This window comes from Gossypium hirsutum, chromosome D11 (assembly GCF_007990345.1).
Source record: "Gossypium hirsutum isolate 1008001.06 chromosome D11, Gossypium_hirsutum_v2.1, whole genome shotgun sequence".
Classification (NCBI taxonomy): domain Eukaryota; kingdom Viridiplantae; phylum Streptophyta; class Magnoliopsida; order Malvales; family Malvaceae; genus Gossypium; species Gossypium hirsutum.
The window spans coordinates 14540208-14555698 of record NC_053447.1 but is presented as its reverse complement, the minus strand read 5'-3'; the positions used below and the strand labels follow the sequence as shown (position 1 = coordinate 14555698).

Genomic DNA, 15491 nt, shown 5'->3' with positions numbered 1-15491 from the left:
TGAAAAAATTTAAACATGTGAAATTAAAATCTTGTTATAGTATGACTAATTTTATGTTAGAGCACATAGATTTGAAACCATATATATTTGAAAACATTTCCAAAACAAACTAATTAAAAAAAAAGATACTTTAGTATGATAAACTTGAATTATTAATTAACTTATTTAGGTCTCAAAATTACTATTTTAGAATATTTTTAAAATTTTAACTTTCTTTATATATTTTTAGATTTTTTTTAATTTTTTATAAAATATAAATTTTTTATTTTTATAAATATTTTGAATTTTAAAATTTGTTTTGAACTTTTGAAATTTATTTTGAATATTTTTGTAATTTTTGTTGAAAGAGTAACCAATTTGCTCATTTTCAAAATTGACAGGGATTAAAGAGTATTTACATCAATATGTTATTTGAATTATTTGAGTTATTCGAATTGTAAAATTCAAGTTGACTCGAACTTAAAACTCGAATTATTTATTCGAGTTGACTCGAATAACTCGTTTCGATTAACTCAATTTTTTTTTCGAATCGAATCGAGTTTTGCTCACCCTTAGGTTTGTTTGTGTTATTTCCATTTTATCTATGTTTGAACATAAATTGAAATGTTGATAAAAATTGGCATACATGGCTAGTAAATGAAATTGAATTGAAACAAGTGATTGATTTTGTATCTATTGAATGAAATTAGAAGAATGACAAGGATCTGAAAGTGTATCATTAAATGTATGTGCAATATATGTTCAGATTCAATTGAAGGAATTTGGAAATTGATATGTGATAGTACAAGGTATGAATATGTAATTATTAATGATTGATGCTCATGTGAACTTAATAAAATGCTAAGGTACAGTTGGCATGCCAATAGGGTCATATGTGCGCTTAGGTATAGGATAGTTGATGATATGGAAATTATGACATGTTATTTCGGAATCCAGTATTTGTTATGGATCATCGAGTATTCATTGTCTTTACGGAGACCTTGGTGTGGTGGAGGGATGTATTTGAATATGTTTAAACATTTAATGCCTATGGGCTTTGCACTTTGGTGCCTTGGTGTGGAGTAGTTTATGCTCATATGAGTTATTTTGGTATGGTGTGGTGTACATTTAATAAACTAGATTTATATGCTAAAAAGGTATGTGACTAAAATGATAATGGCATAGATTAATGACTTAATGAATGTGAAAATGTTATGAACCTATATGAAAGTGTGCAAATTGGTAATGTTTAAGTTATGTTTATCATGTTTAATTCATACGAATACTTATGATTATTACGTTCACTTTGTTGTGACAGTTAGTGTCATGTGTTAGCTAAATGTATGCCTAAATTTTGGTAGATAACATGCTCAGATTAATTCTCAACTTTTATTTATACAACTGTTGTGGTCGAGGTAAGTTCATATGAATTATATATTTATTAAATTTTATTTTGGTTTATTATTTGTTAATGTTATATTATTTATAATTGATTTGGTAATAATTCGATAATTGAATACTTGACAAAAAAGTCCTGTTTGAACCTAGAGAATGCTTATGATACAAATGACATGTCATTAGGGATTATATGTTCGGGTGATGGTCCTGGATGTCCTACCGATAGCTGAGGTCCTACATTTGTTATGGATTCTCCATAACTTGTGTGAGCAGCATCGTGTAGCCAACATGACCCACAATTCGTGTGAGCAGGCCTATTTCATAACTTGTGTAAGCATTATTGAAAAGGTTATGGTTATATGGAAAGGTGTTCTCGAGTATTTGATGTTGTTCTATACAATTCAATAGGTAAGGAAAGTAACGGAAAGGTTTAGATATGAAATTACGGATATCGATGATTTTATAAAATGGTAAGATGAGCTATGAAAATGAATGAATAAGGGCATTAATCACATATGTGAAGTAATGTGAGTAAATGCAACTCATTTCATGTTGTATCCTATGTTCATAGATGATGAATTGTTAAGTTATTTACTAATGATGTGAATTGTGGTGTTTAGGAAAGTCAAGTAGTATATGATTTAATGAGCATGATTGAATGATTAATTATTAAGGAACGATAAGTTTAAGTTTCTCTTATACGAACTTACTAAGCATTAAATGCTTACGTAGTTGTTTTCCTCTACTTTATAGATCATCGGAAAGCTCAATCAGTTGGAATCTTGTTGGAGCCTATCACACTATCCTCCAATCATTTGGAAGTTTTTGAACTTTTTGGTTACGGTTATAAATGACATGTATAATGCTCATATGTAATAGGTGTATTTGTATATGCTTGGATACTTATTACAAATGTTATGTATTAAGCTTGGTATAAGCTTACTTGTGTATTTGCCTTTAATATTGGTGTGAATATGTTTATATAAAGTTGTTTTGGTCTTTTGATATAAACCTTATTTAAGTGTTTGAATCATGGTAGGAATGAATGTGAATGAATAAGAAGAAATGATAAGTTTGGTATGAGTTTTATATATGAACTTATAAATTTGAATGCAAATTAGTTGATGTGTCATGTGAATTGAAGTTGATAATTGAATTCTAATGTCAATGAGGACACATTGATTTGGCACTTAGGTTGATTGTTTTGGCTTGTTTTAGGCTTGTTTAAATGAATTTTTAAAGTGTGGAAATGGTTGATTTTGATTTGGCTTGGTACCTAAGTTTTGGATGAAAGTATGCCTTATTTTTAAAGCTTTTTAAGGTGCACATGGCCTGGGCTTATCCACACGTCCTGGCCACGCGGCCGTGTGCCTTATTAATTTTAAGTGCAAGATTTTTCACACGGTCACATTGAGTTACATGGTCTAAACACACGGGCGTGTGAGTTAGCCACATGAGCGTGCAGGATATCCATAGGGTGTGTTTGAAGCCACACAGGCTGGCCTCTTTCACACGGCCGTGTGACCCCTGTTTCCAAAATTTTCAAATTTTTGCATATTTTTCTATTTTGATTCAAATTTGTCTCTGATTGTTCCCAAACTATTTTTAGGACCTCGTAAGCCTGTTTTAAGGCCCATAAATGTTATTTTGCTATGAATGAAATACATGCTTGAATGTTGTTTTTTAAATTAATAAATGAATAGATTAATGATGTAAATTGTTTTGATATGTGCCGTAATACTTCGTAACCCTAATCTGACGACAGAGACATGTTAGGGGTGTTATAGTAAATATTTTAAAATTTGTATGAAATATCTGTAATTATAGATAATATAGGGCTTTATTAGGATGAAATTGAGATTGATTTCGAAATCAAAGCTTAAATTTGAAAGTATTGGTAATTTTGGTTTTCGGGACTAAATTGAATAAAATGTAAAAACTTAGGGAGCATTCAAAAAATAGAATTGCACTGATACATGTTTATAATAGGATGAAATAAGAGGTTGAAGTTGATAAATTGAATTGAATAGTTGTATAGATCAGGAATTGGACCAAATCAAAATTAATCAAGGAAAAGACAAATTTACTGATTAGTCCTTCGAGAATTGTCCGTTTGCTGTATTTTTTCAGGTAAGTTCATATGTTATGATTATAATTATTTTTCTATATATTTGAATTATAAATTTGCGTATGTTTGATAGTAAATTAAATTGCTTGCAATTTGGTGCAAAAAGTGAGGTATGAGCTAAATCGTAAGGAAATGATCAATTAATTGATAAATTGAGTATAATGAATTTCAATTGGAGATAATTAATGAATAGATAATTGGTTATGATTGATTGAATAATATTAGTGTGAATTTAATAGATTATCGAGATAGAGGATTAAATTGAATAGAATTAAAACAGTGTAATTCGATAAATTAAGGAATTGACCTTGAATTGGACTGAAATAGGATATGTTATGTGTTAAACTGATGATTTGATAAAATGAGTTGAATTGAATTGATTTGGATCGGTTGATAGGGATAATGACCGAATTGAATATATGTGAAAATATTATATATTATTATAAGTTTGAATCAGTATTGTTATGAAAAATGCTATCATATTTGAGAATTGATGATTGGTTGATGAAATTAAGAAATGAAATTGATAAACTGTTATCTAATTAACTATTTAGGCAGAATCGAATATAGTTTGCATGCCATAGGATAATGCAACACCCCTCGCCTAGTCTGGTCATCAGATCTGAGCCATAGGGTGATACAAACAATTACCATATAATTACAAAAATTACAATTCAAAATTCATAAATAAATACTAAATAATTCATACAAGCATGTATAAGGTCATTATTCAATCTATTTCAAGTAAATACAGAGAAAATGAAAGCTTAAAAACGATTAGGGAATGAACAGGGATCAATTTGAATAAAAAATAAAAACAATTGAAAACAGGGGGCACACGACCGTGTTCCTTGCTCATGTGGAATGGTCGAGGTCATGTGGATGGCTCACATGGTCGTGCAAGTAACTGTGCAAAAACTTGAGGCCGTGTGGTTTTGGGGTCACACGATCGTGTCACCTAGCCGTGTGACAAAGCTTAGCTTGTGTGGCTCAAGAACATGGTTGTGTGATCAGACTGTGTACAATTCGAAAATAGGGTCACACAATCGTGTGCAATTTGAAATAGGGTTACACAAATAAGTTCAAATACTATCATACTCATTTCTTGATACTTAATTTTTAAATTTTATTTTTACTACACACATTATTATTTAAACATTATTTGGAATCTAAAATTTTCACTCATAATGTATTCAAATAGAGAAATATTTTTTTGACTTTCTTGGGATGATATATAAATGTGTTCTTGTTCTTTAGTTTCATTTTTCCAACAAAGTAATTGCTTTTTTCATTCTTGGCCCATGCTCTCTACTAAAGGTACTCATGGATCGGGTTAGGTTCATGTAAGGTATTTATATTTCTTTTCAAGTTTAGGTTCGATCTAGTCTAAAAATGGAGTTATTTTTTTTGTCTAAGCCTAGCTTAATTTAAGAAAGGTAAACCCAGACTCGACTTGATTCGCCCATATTTAAATTTTGTAGATTGATTTTTATTTAATTTTTTAAAATATATATAATACACTAAATGCATTAAAAATGTTAAAATAAAAGTTTTCTATTACATTAAAAAGTATTTATATTAAAAAGCACAAATGAATATAATAAATATTTTATTGTAATAGATATATTTTTTAAATTTTAAATTTTGAGTTAGGTTATTTAGTTGAAGAAGTGGTTTTTAGGTTTTAGATAATAAATTTAATTGTTATTGAGTTAATAATTTAATATAAATATAAATATATAATTATTATTTAACATAATATATTTTATAACATTATATATTTGAATAGGCCGCATTAATTTCGGGCCAAAAAAATCTTGTCCAAGACTCAATCTATATAAAAAAAATATACTTTAAATTTTCTTGAAACCCACTTATTTTGACTGACCCATTAGCAGTTATACTCTCTACTCTAACTCGTATAACTCCGTTACATAGCTGAAAAGTGAAGCCAAGGAACAACACCCGACACATGAATTTATTTGGATTTATATTTAAAATGCATCCAGTGATGTAATCATTGTCGATCCACAATATCATTTCTCCAACTAAAAGACGAAGATTCCTTCCATCTAGTCTATCATTTTGCATAATTTTGTTCAACTTTGCAATTTGATAGCTCAATGGATGCTTCTGTTATCGACCAATCCGAGGTTGACATCTAGCTATTCGAATCTTAACATCGTAAACTCTGGAAAAAAAATACTTTCAGCTTTAAATTTCCCCCCTACGGAACAAAAAAAAACTGTTGCATGCTATGTAGAAACAGTTGGTTAATAGCTAGATACTCTTTCCTTAGTGGCTAGATGTACATTCTTGTCTGCTACTCTTCCTTCATCAATGAAGTTTGTAATCTCACTTTGCTTTGCTAACTCTGTCTTTTGCTTTTCGAACTCGGAGATTATATCCGTGTCCGGTTCCCTCACCACTTGTCTGTTGTTGATCTCTGATGGCGTTTTTACTTGCTGATGAAGCTCCTTTCTTCTTGCTCTTGCCTGATCCCTGTCTTCCCACCTTCGCCGGCTCATTATGGGGTGGATCTTCAGAAAGGTTATCAAATTCAACTATTAGAAATGCCTAAAGAAGTTAATTACAAATCTCCCTTTCTCTCTATATTGATTGTTTGGATATACCAATGCCCGGGGTACTCCCATGGATGCCCGTGGAACATGGATCTTGGAGTTGGATCTTCCCCATTTGTAGTAAAAGCTCATCTGTACATAAACATTAATGGTGCGACTTGAAGGCGTCACATTAACAAAAATTAAAAGAAATTATTGGCACAAGCCAGCAGAGGAAAAGTCATTAATGATGCTATAGGGCTAGACTTGAAGGGCAACTTTTATGTCACATTAACAAAAGAAAACAAGGTATGGCACAAACCCCCAGGGACAATGTCTTGAGGATTCTCCTCTGCAAAGTATCGATTGACATCTGGTAGTAGTAAACTTGAATCAAGCTTCTTTTCAAATGGATTCATAATACATTGATATAACAGTTGCATATGGAAGATACCTTCATCCAGGAAAACTATTTCACCATTGACAATGGTTGAAGTTAGAAATGCAAATGGTATATGACCTTGTTCTGATGGTTGTTCTCCTCCTATCAACTCTTGAGTCGGATGATCTGCCGCACCTAAATTGAAGTCATCCTGAGGCTGATTGTTATTTGCTACCGCTGAATCCAAATTTGAAGACGATGGTTGCTGTTCTCCTATCGACATTGCAGTATTGCTACTGCTGTTGGAGGCTGTCTCTGTATCTGACATTAAAAATGATAGCAGCTTCGTTTTGCGTCCGCTTTTGCTTCGTTTTTTGCCAGCCATTGGTCCTTGTAAAAGTAGTAGCCACAATCGTCTAAGAAACCAAGCAAATAAGAAAAACTGAGAAACCATTGCTTACTCAAGTAACTTAATCTCTAAGCGACCAGGAAAGCAAAAGGAAAACTATAAACTTCCCTATTACATTAAAAACAAGAAAAAGAACCCACCTAGATCAAGAACAACAGAAAATCATTCACAAGAGAACAGAGAGAAGCAATGCACGAGAAAGTTATGAAGAACATCGAAAAGAATTTACTCGACGACCTTCAGTCAGTTTCTTGAGAACAAATGAACGACTTAAAGAGAGTCGAATTAGGCTTTTAATTTGCGGGTTTTTCTTTTCTGTCTCGTAATTTGTTAGATAATTAACAATCCTGACAATTTGAAAATGCCAAAGGGTCTTATGTATAAAAGAGAGATTTATACTTAACCTGGTGACAATGTAACTGAACTTAACTAATCAAAGTTAACTAACCTGGTGACAATATTTTTCTGCTTTTCTTTTGAATTGCTGTATGTATGTATGTATGTATATATGTATGTATGTATGTATGTATGTATGTATGTATGTATGTATGTATGTATGTATGTATGTATGTATGTATGTATGTATGTATGTATGTATGTATGTCCTCGTTGTGGCTTCAATTTTAAGTTATGCAGCATGTGGCAAGGTTGGAAAACAGTTTAACTAAATTAACGAACTTACAGACCTGTGGTAGTACGGAAAGCCACCCCATCTCTTTTCCTATGAAACCATGCATGGATTTCTTGTTCAAATATATGCAAATTATTCAAGGTTAGCATAACCACCTCGTTTGGTATAATCAAATAGCAGAACTTGTGATTCCTTCTTCAAATTTCAGTTATATTTATTTAAACCAATGATGAGAAATTATCTCCTTTTATCATATACGGTTAAAAAGGGTTTTCTTGATTTGAATATTTGGTTCAACTTCGTAATATGAATCTGAATTATTTTATAATTGGTATGAGAGATCCTTTCGAGTTGTGAAGAGAGTAGGCAAGGTGACCTACAAGCTTGAGTTGCCTGCAAAGCTCAAAGTCCACTCATTGTTCCATGTAAGTATGCTTAAGTTATTCCATGAGGATCAAGAGGATCCAAATCGAAGTAAGTCTGAATGAGCACCAATGGGGGTTAAGGTCTCGATCGTGAAGTTGAAAGCATCAAGGCAGACCATGTGACCAAAAAAAAGTACTATCGGCCACGTTATGAATACTTAGTTCGACAGAAAGGATTTCCCAATAGTGAGACAAGTTGGGAACCCGCCATGGCCTTGTGGCAGTTCCAAGACAAGATAGACCAGTTCCATGTAGAGGACATGGTGAGGGCGTCGCTAAAACAGGTGGGGGAGAATGTCATGGGTTGCGCATGGGAGCCTGCAACCATGGAACACTTGTGTGATCCATTAAGTTCAAAGGAGGTCATTTGGCCCAATCAGACTGACCCTTTACTTGGAGAGATTGAAAGCCCATCTACAAAGCTTTGCACATATGGAACATAATCTTCGAAGATATGCAATCTTAGATATGATATGTAAATTTTAGAAGTATGATTCTATAATTTTAGAGATTTGATTTGTAGATAGATTTTAATCTTAGTCGTTGATGTACTTTGATCTGTACCGTTGAATTTGGGGAGGCTCAACTATAAATAGAGGTCTCTCCCCTCATTGTAAATCATTTCATTCTTGAGTAATAATAATTATTGAGAGCATTCACTCAAAACTTTCTCTCTTGTGTTCTTAGCTTTTCTGTGGCTTTGTTCTTGTTTTGTTCTTTGTTCATCTTTAAGTTGCTTCCGCTTTGTGTTGGTGCCTTAGAGGAATTCTATTGAATCCTCAATTGTTGGGAATTAGGCTGACTTAGGCATTTTTGGAGCGACGAAACTGCCTAAGGTCGTACAATTCACGAGGTGAAAATTCTAAATTCGTGACACTTGCATATGGTGCAAGCAGTCTTAAATGAAGGTCGGTTTGTAACAGAAGGGAGAGGAAGAAAGGATGTTGGATGTTGACGTTTCTTAGCCAGAGAATTCAACGTTGCAATATTGTTGGCTGCATCAGGTTGCTTCCTTTTGCATTGGCCTTGGACTCTTGTTCCTTTATCATATTTCCCTTCATCATTACCAGCCATTGATCTTCGTAATCTTTTGTAAAAGTGACGAGTTTCTAAGAGAGATTTACACTTAACTTGGTGACAATGTAACTTTTCTTGAATTGTTGTATGTATGTATGTATGTATGTATGTATGTATGTATGTATGTATGTATATATGTATGTATGCATGCTTGCATGTATGTACGTATGTATGTCCTTGTTGTGGCTTCAGTTTTCAATTATATAGCATGTGGCAAGGCTGGAAAACAGTTTAACTAAATTAACGAACTTATAGACTTGTGGTAGTACGGAAAGCCACCCTGTCTCTTTTCCTATGAAACCATGCGTGTATTTCATGTTTAAATATATGCAAATTATTCAGGGTTAGCACAACCACCTCATTTGGTATAATCAAATAGCATAAATTTTGATTCCTTCTTCAAATTACAGATATATTTATTTAAACTAATGATGAGAATTATCTCCTTTTATCATATACTGTTAAAAAGGGTTTTCTTGATTTGAATATTTGGTTCAACTTCGTAATATGAATTTGGATTCTTTTATCATTGGCAAAAGTAAACTTCCATCTCCAATCTCAACATCTTTCAACTCTTTTCCTTATCCAAATGCAACTTGTTTTGATAAAGGATGAGAAGGATGAACGCGAAAGTGGATCGTAAAGTTGGTCAAAGTCGTGGGTTTGACTTAGGGCTCTAGACATTCGGAAAAAACTTGGATTTTGACACAACCTGAAACGAAATTGAATCCAAATCAAATAAAAAATTAAAATAAATAACTAAAATAAAATAATAAATCAAAGATTAAGGAAGCTATTAAAAAAGATAAATGGAAAGATAGAACGTGACGTGTAGAAGTCCTAAGAAGCCTTGGAAACACGAAGAATCCACAACCCCCTTCAAGCGGCTCTAATTTCCCCTCCAAGATAGAAACTTTGGTAAAAAAAAGTTTGAAGATAATCCCTACAATCTAAAAAGATTGTTAAAACTCTTCTAAAAGAAACTCAAGAGAAATTCTTGAATTAAAACTCTCTTAAAAGAAACTCAAGAGAAATTCTTGAAAAGAAAAACTCAGAGATAATTTATTAACTCAAAAGAGAAATAGAATAATAATTAATTGTCTTAATTGTGTACAATGCAAAGACCTATATATAAGCTAGCTAAATAAATCTAAATAAAACTCTTAAGTATAATAGAACTTTAATTTAATCTAAATAAGAAGTAGTTTTAAACTAAACTTTCTTGTTAACATAAAACTCCTAAATAACTTAAAATACTTAATAATTATAAAAAATTCGGAATAAAATAATAAAATAATAAGAGATGATAAATATAATATTGGGCTCATATATAATAAAATTAAGCCTAAAACTCAAACCAAATATGATTTAAACTTGAATTAAAAGCCTAAAACTCGTAATTCCCGTCATAATCTCGTTCATAAATTCTACTCGCGCAGTCTTCACTAAAACGGTCATAACTTGAGCTCCCAAACTCAAAATCAAGTGATTCAAAATGCATTTCGAAGCTAAGAGATAGATCTTCAAACGCCATGAGACATCTCAACCCAAAAATGCCAGGATCCTATTCAAAAAGTCATTACAAATCTGCTGATTTCCCAAGCCTGAAAATTGGTAGTTTTGATGATCGAAATCTAATAAATTTCACCCCATCTGTGCATGTATCATTCTCCCTTTCCTCAAAAAGATTTTTCTTCAAATCTTGTCTTTGATCAAATCTTGATTTGATTTGCTTAACCTTTAACATTGTTGTTGAGCCTTGAGGTAGTGTGAACCCATCACATTCATGGGTTTGAAATTGTGCCTTGAGACTCACATCATTCCCCCCTTCCTCAAGAAGATTCGTCCCTTAATCTTTAGCTGCACAGAAAGAAAATGAATTAGAATAAATAACAATAAAATGAATAAAATACTTACCTAAGCTTTCTTGTGAGCCAAAACTATCTCCAGGATCAAAGATATGATTTTGATATCCCAAATCACAATGGATCAAGTATCTCTCCTTAAAAAACAAATCATCAACACTACATAAGGAAATATTAGGCACATGAATGTTCAAGTAAAAAATAACCTGTAAGTTTTTTTGAATATGCATGGTCATCCATAAGAATTTCTAACGATAAGTCAAAAATTTCATATAATTATAAAAATAAAAAAATTAATATTATTATGTAAAAATTCATCGTTAAAGGTCAAGATAGAAAATTTTGTTGTAAGAGGAAATATATAAAATGCTTTAAAAATGCAATAGAATTACTATTTTTAACCTTAACAAAGGTAGATAAACCCATCAAATCAGTTGAACTTTCAGACCAAGGTTTAATGAAATTTGACCAACAAGAAAAATATGTTGTAAGGAAATATTTGACAAACAAAACCAATATTTGATCGAATCTTGATTTAATTTGCTTAACAACATTGTTGTTGAGCCTTGAGCTAGTGTCAACATCACATTCATGGGTCAAAAATTGAGTCTTGACACTCACATCATGATTTTTGTATAAAAAAAAAAGGGGTTCGCTTTAGACTTGAAAAATTTATTTTCTATCCTATTCTATTCTTGACTGCTACTCTTTCTTCATCTATGAAGGTTGTAATCTCACACTCTGGTTTGCCGTCTTTTCTTGTCCAGGTCGGGTAGGAACATACGTCGGAGGAGTTTCCTTGTTGGGAATTTCTGGTTTTCTGTCATTACTTGGCTGCTGTTCAGCGCTGATGCTGGTGACAGTACCTGTTGATGAAGCTCCTTTCTCATAGTTGCCATCCCTGCTTTCGGTTGATCCCACCATATTCCGCTCATTATGAGATGGATCTTCAAAAAGGTGTTAAAAAGCAACTTTTGTCAACGTGGTGAAAGACATAACAAAGTGAAAACCGACATTCTATGGTTATCCATTGTTTGGATATACCAATGCCTGGGGTGCTCCCATGGATACCTGTGGAATATACATCTGGGACTGGGACCTCAGGCTGAACTTCCCATTCAATTGGAACCCAATCCGAGCTCACATATGAACTTTGCTCATCTGTGAGAATAAGCATTGGCGCCATAGTGTTAGACGTGAAGACCAACTTTTATGTTGCATTAACTAAAGAAATTACGAGTTATTGGCTCAAACCAGCAGGGGAAAAGTCTTGAGTATTGTCTGCAAAGTCTCGAGATGTAGTACCTGGTAGTGCTAAACTTGATTCAGGCCCCCTTTGAAATAGGTTCACAATATATTGAATAGTTGATATGACAGTTCCATATAGAAGATGAAGAGAAATTTCTTAACTGACCATCATCAATGAAAGTTATCTGATCATTGGCAATTGCTGAATTGAGATCTGCTAATGATGTATGACCTTGTTCTGATGGTTGTCCTCCTATCAATCCTTGTATCGGATGTGGTTTGGGAAGAGAACTGAAAGGATGATCTGGTGAAGCGAAATCAAAATCCAAATTGTACTCGAAATCAGAGTCGTAATCATAGGCGGAGGGTTCAGTAATCCAGAGCCGATTGTTATTTGCTACTGCTGAATCCAAATTTGAAGATGATGGTTGTCCTCCTATCACCCCTGGCATTGGACATGGTCTGGAAGATGAACTATTCAGATGGCATGTCAAACCGAAGTCGAAACCAGCCTGCAAGCTAGTCGACTGCCTATTGGTATTCACTGATGCTGGATTTCTATATGGAGCTGATGCTTGTATTCGTTGTGATGATGGTTGTCCTCCTAGTAACCCTTGCATGAGATGTCCTCTTGCAAATGAAGTTGAAGAAGTTTGTAAATACTCACTATGAGGGGAATCAAAGAACCAGGATTCCAAGTCATACAACCATTTCATATACATTTTATATAAGACCCCAGCACTTAAATTTGCAGCAAGTGCAGCGCACAATTCTTGCATTCTTCGTTCCAGAACAACCTGCAATATTGCACATTGCAATAAAAGTCATTTAAACAGCTGAAAGAACCAAGAGCTGCTTGCAATTCTAAAATTGTTTCATCTTACCTTACGTATGCCACCTCGACAAGTAACTTGGACGAAAATCGGATGCAAGTTGAGTTCCTTTCCCTGGAATATAGGAACTCTGCGATTTGCACAGACAAAAAAAATCTGAAAATCAAGAACATTAAAATAATAACAATAGGGTGAAATAAGAAACAGAAAAAGGCTTACGGGAGAGGTTTGTTTTTTATAATAGATACAAGGTCCAGCATGATACGGAAGAAACGTGGATCTTTCAGTGCAAGTTTATATTGATCATATAAACTGTACACCGGTAAATCTGTGCTGTAGGGATGATTCATTATTTCAAGAAATTGGCTTCGGAAGATAGTTGAAGAGAGAGGTGGCGGAACCTTTGGTTGTGGATTTTGCGAAACTGAAGATTTGATTGAAGCCAAAAAGCAGTGATTGCAGGAAGGGCATAGAAAATCAGTGTTGATGCAAATCATAGGAGAGTCCATCTCCTCCTTGCATATAGTGCAAGCAGTCTTAAATGACAGTTGGTTTGCCAAAGAGGGGGCACCAAGAAAGGTTGTTCCATAACGATAATTCTTACTCCAAGAATTGGACGTATTGTTATAGTCTGTTGGTAGAGTAGACGTTGAAAAGTGAGATGCTTCAGGTTGCTTCCTTTTGCGTGGGCGACCTCGACCTCGACCTTGGCCTCGGACTCTGATTCGTTTATCATCTTCACCTTGATCATTGTGAGCCATTGGTCCTTGTAATCTTATGTCCAATAAACCAAGCAAATAAGAAGAACCCAGAAACGATTGCTTATTCAAGAAACTTAGTTGATTTAGAACTAGAGAAGGAAAAGATCCAACAAAGAACATCGGGAATCGCAAGGAGAAACGTGAGGAGTCTCTTAATCCTCTTGATTTCTAAGCGACCAGCAAAGCAGAAAGAAAACTTCCCTATTTATATTAGAAACAAGAAAAGGAATCCACCCAGATGAAGAACTGCTGACAAGCTAGGAAACAGGCTTATACACGAGTTTCTTGAGAACAAATGGACGACTTGAAGAGAGTCCAATTAGGCTTTTTACTCTTGATTTTGTTAAGACTTATTTATATGTTTATCACTGGTCTCAATTCCCATTAAATCTTACCTTATAGCAGTTTACGGGTCTGCGAGTCGGTTATGCACGAGAAAGTGTTAGCACCCTCGTAACGCCCAAAATTAGTACCTAGTTGATTAATTAATGTCTTAGTGTCGAAAATTAAAAATTTGAAAAGCAATTTAAAGTACATCCATTTTTATTTAATGTATGCTTTGGAATCATTTGAGTAATTTAAAAAGAAGGTTAAAGACCTGACTGTCTCTAAGCTACCAAAATATCATGTCCCGTAAGTTAGGACGCAATATTTGGAACTCAAGAGAGTAAACTCGTCTTAAAAAATTTATTGAAAATTCATATTTTGATATTTAGGAGAACATTTCGCTATTTAGGTTTAATGAAAAAAATCGAAACCCTGTAAGTTAGGGTACGGTTTCTCAAGTTACCGAAACACAAAATGTTACCTTATAACAAAATTTCTTTTGTATTTTTTAAGTTTTAAAAAACATATTTCGCTATTTAGGTTTAGCGAGAGAACCAAAACCCTGTAAGTTAAGGTACGATTTCTCGAATCACCAAAATGTAAAAATATTGCCTTATAGAAATTTCTTCCATTTTTTTTTGAAATTTTTAAAAAAATATTTTACTATTTAGTTTTAACAAGAAAGACCGAAACCCCGTAAGTTAGGGTATGGTTTCTTGTTTTTTTTTTTAAAGTGCAAAATATTTTCCTTATTTTGGGAAATTCTTCTTTTTGAGCAAAGATGAATAAAATACTGAACGGGTACACGTTTAATTCATTATGCTTCCAACAAAATCGTTAACACGCAAAAGGAATTGTACATGGCTATTAATAATAATACAACATACATTTGAAACAAAGGCCTAACATGCATCGTAAAATACAAATGTTTTAATATTTAAAAGTTCTAGTATCAATGTGCATGAATAATTGTAATACAATGACAAATATAACATTACGAACTTAACAACGACAATGCACATAATACTAATAGATCTAAATTTTGGAAGCATTTGAAATTAACAAATAAATAGATAGTAAAAATAAAGGCACGAATAATACGCATCAACCAATAAACATAAGGCAAATGAATAATAAATAAAATGAAAGACATATAAGTTTAATTGGCAATTTAAAACAAATAATTAAACGAATATAAAATAAATAAATAAATAAATAAAATTAATAACTATTTTAAAAAAAAAGAATGAAATTTGAATTTAAATTGATTAAGGACCGAATTGGAGTTTAAATAAAATCAGTGGGTTAGATTTGAAATATAAAAGAAAAATAATTTGGAGTCGAATGGAACAGGCGCAAAGATGAAGGGGCCAATTGGGAAATTAATCCCTGACCCTTAAAGCGCGTCATTTCGCGCGGGACCAAATCGAAATAGGTACAAAATCTACGGTGTCAAATTAACAATGC

At 32.9% G+C, this 15491-nt stretch overlaps 1 protein-coding gene across 3 annotated transcripts; it reads right to left on the bottom strand.

Moving 5' to 3' along the window:
• Positions 1-11371: 11371 nt before the first annotated feature.
• Positions 11372-13988, bottom strand: LOC121223781 (uncharacterized). 3 transcript variants are annotated; one of them, XM_041106204.1, is made up of 6 exons: positions 13156-13988; positions 12988-13066; positions 12270-12900; positions 12110-12169; positions 11900-12016; positions 11372-11802 (listed from the first exon to the last, which is right to left on the bottom strand). In XM_041106204.1, exons 1-6 carry the CDS (start codon positions 13815-13817, stop codon positions 11573-11575), a joined length of 1779 nt encoding a protein of 592 aa, XP_040962138.1. In that variant the 5' UTR covers positions 13818-13988; the 3' UTR covers positions 11372-11572. The 3 variants fall into 3 exon arrangements, with proteins under 3 accessions (XP_040962138.1, XP_040962140.1, XP_040962139.1); XM_041106206.1 differs by having other exon boundaries at positions 11927-12016; XM_041106205.1 differs by having other exon boundaries at positions 12110-12160.
• Between the last annotated feature and the right edge of the window lie 1503 nt (positions 13989-15491).

Coding starts and splice junctions, on each gene's coding strand:
- LOC121223781 (XM_041106204.1), bottom strand. CDS start 13,817: ATGTTCTTTGTTGGATCTTTTCCTTCTCTAGTTCTAAATCAACTAAGT. Junction 12,170..12,269: donor GATAACTTTCATTGATGATG/GTCAGTTAAGAA, acceptor AATCAAGTTTAG/CACTACCAGGTACTACATCT. Junction 11,803..11,899: donor TGGGAGCACCCCAGGCATTG/GTATATCCAAAC, acceptor ACCTTTTTGAAG/ATCCATCTCATAATGAGCGG.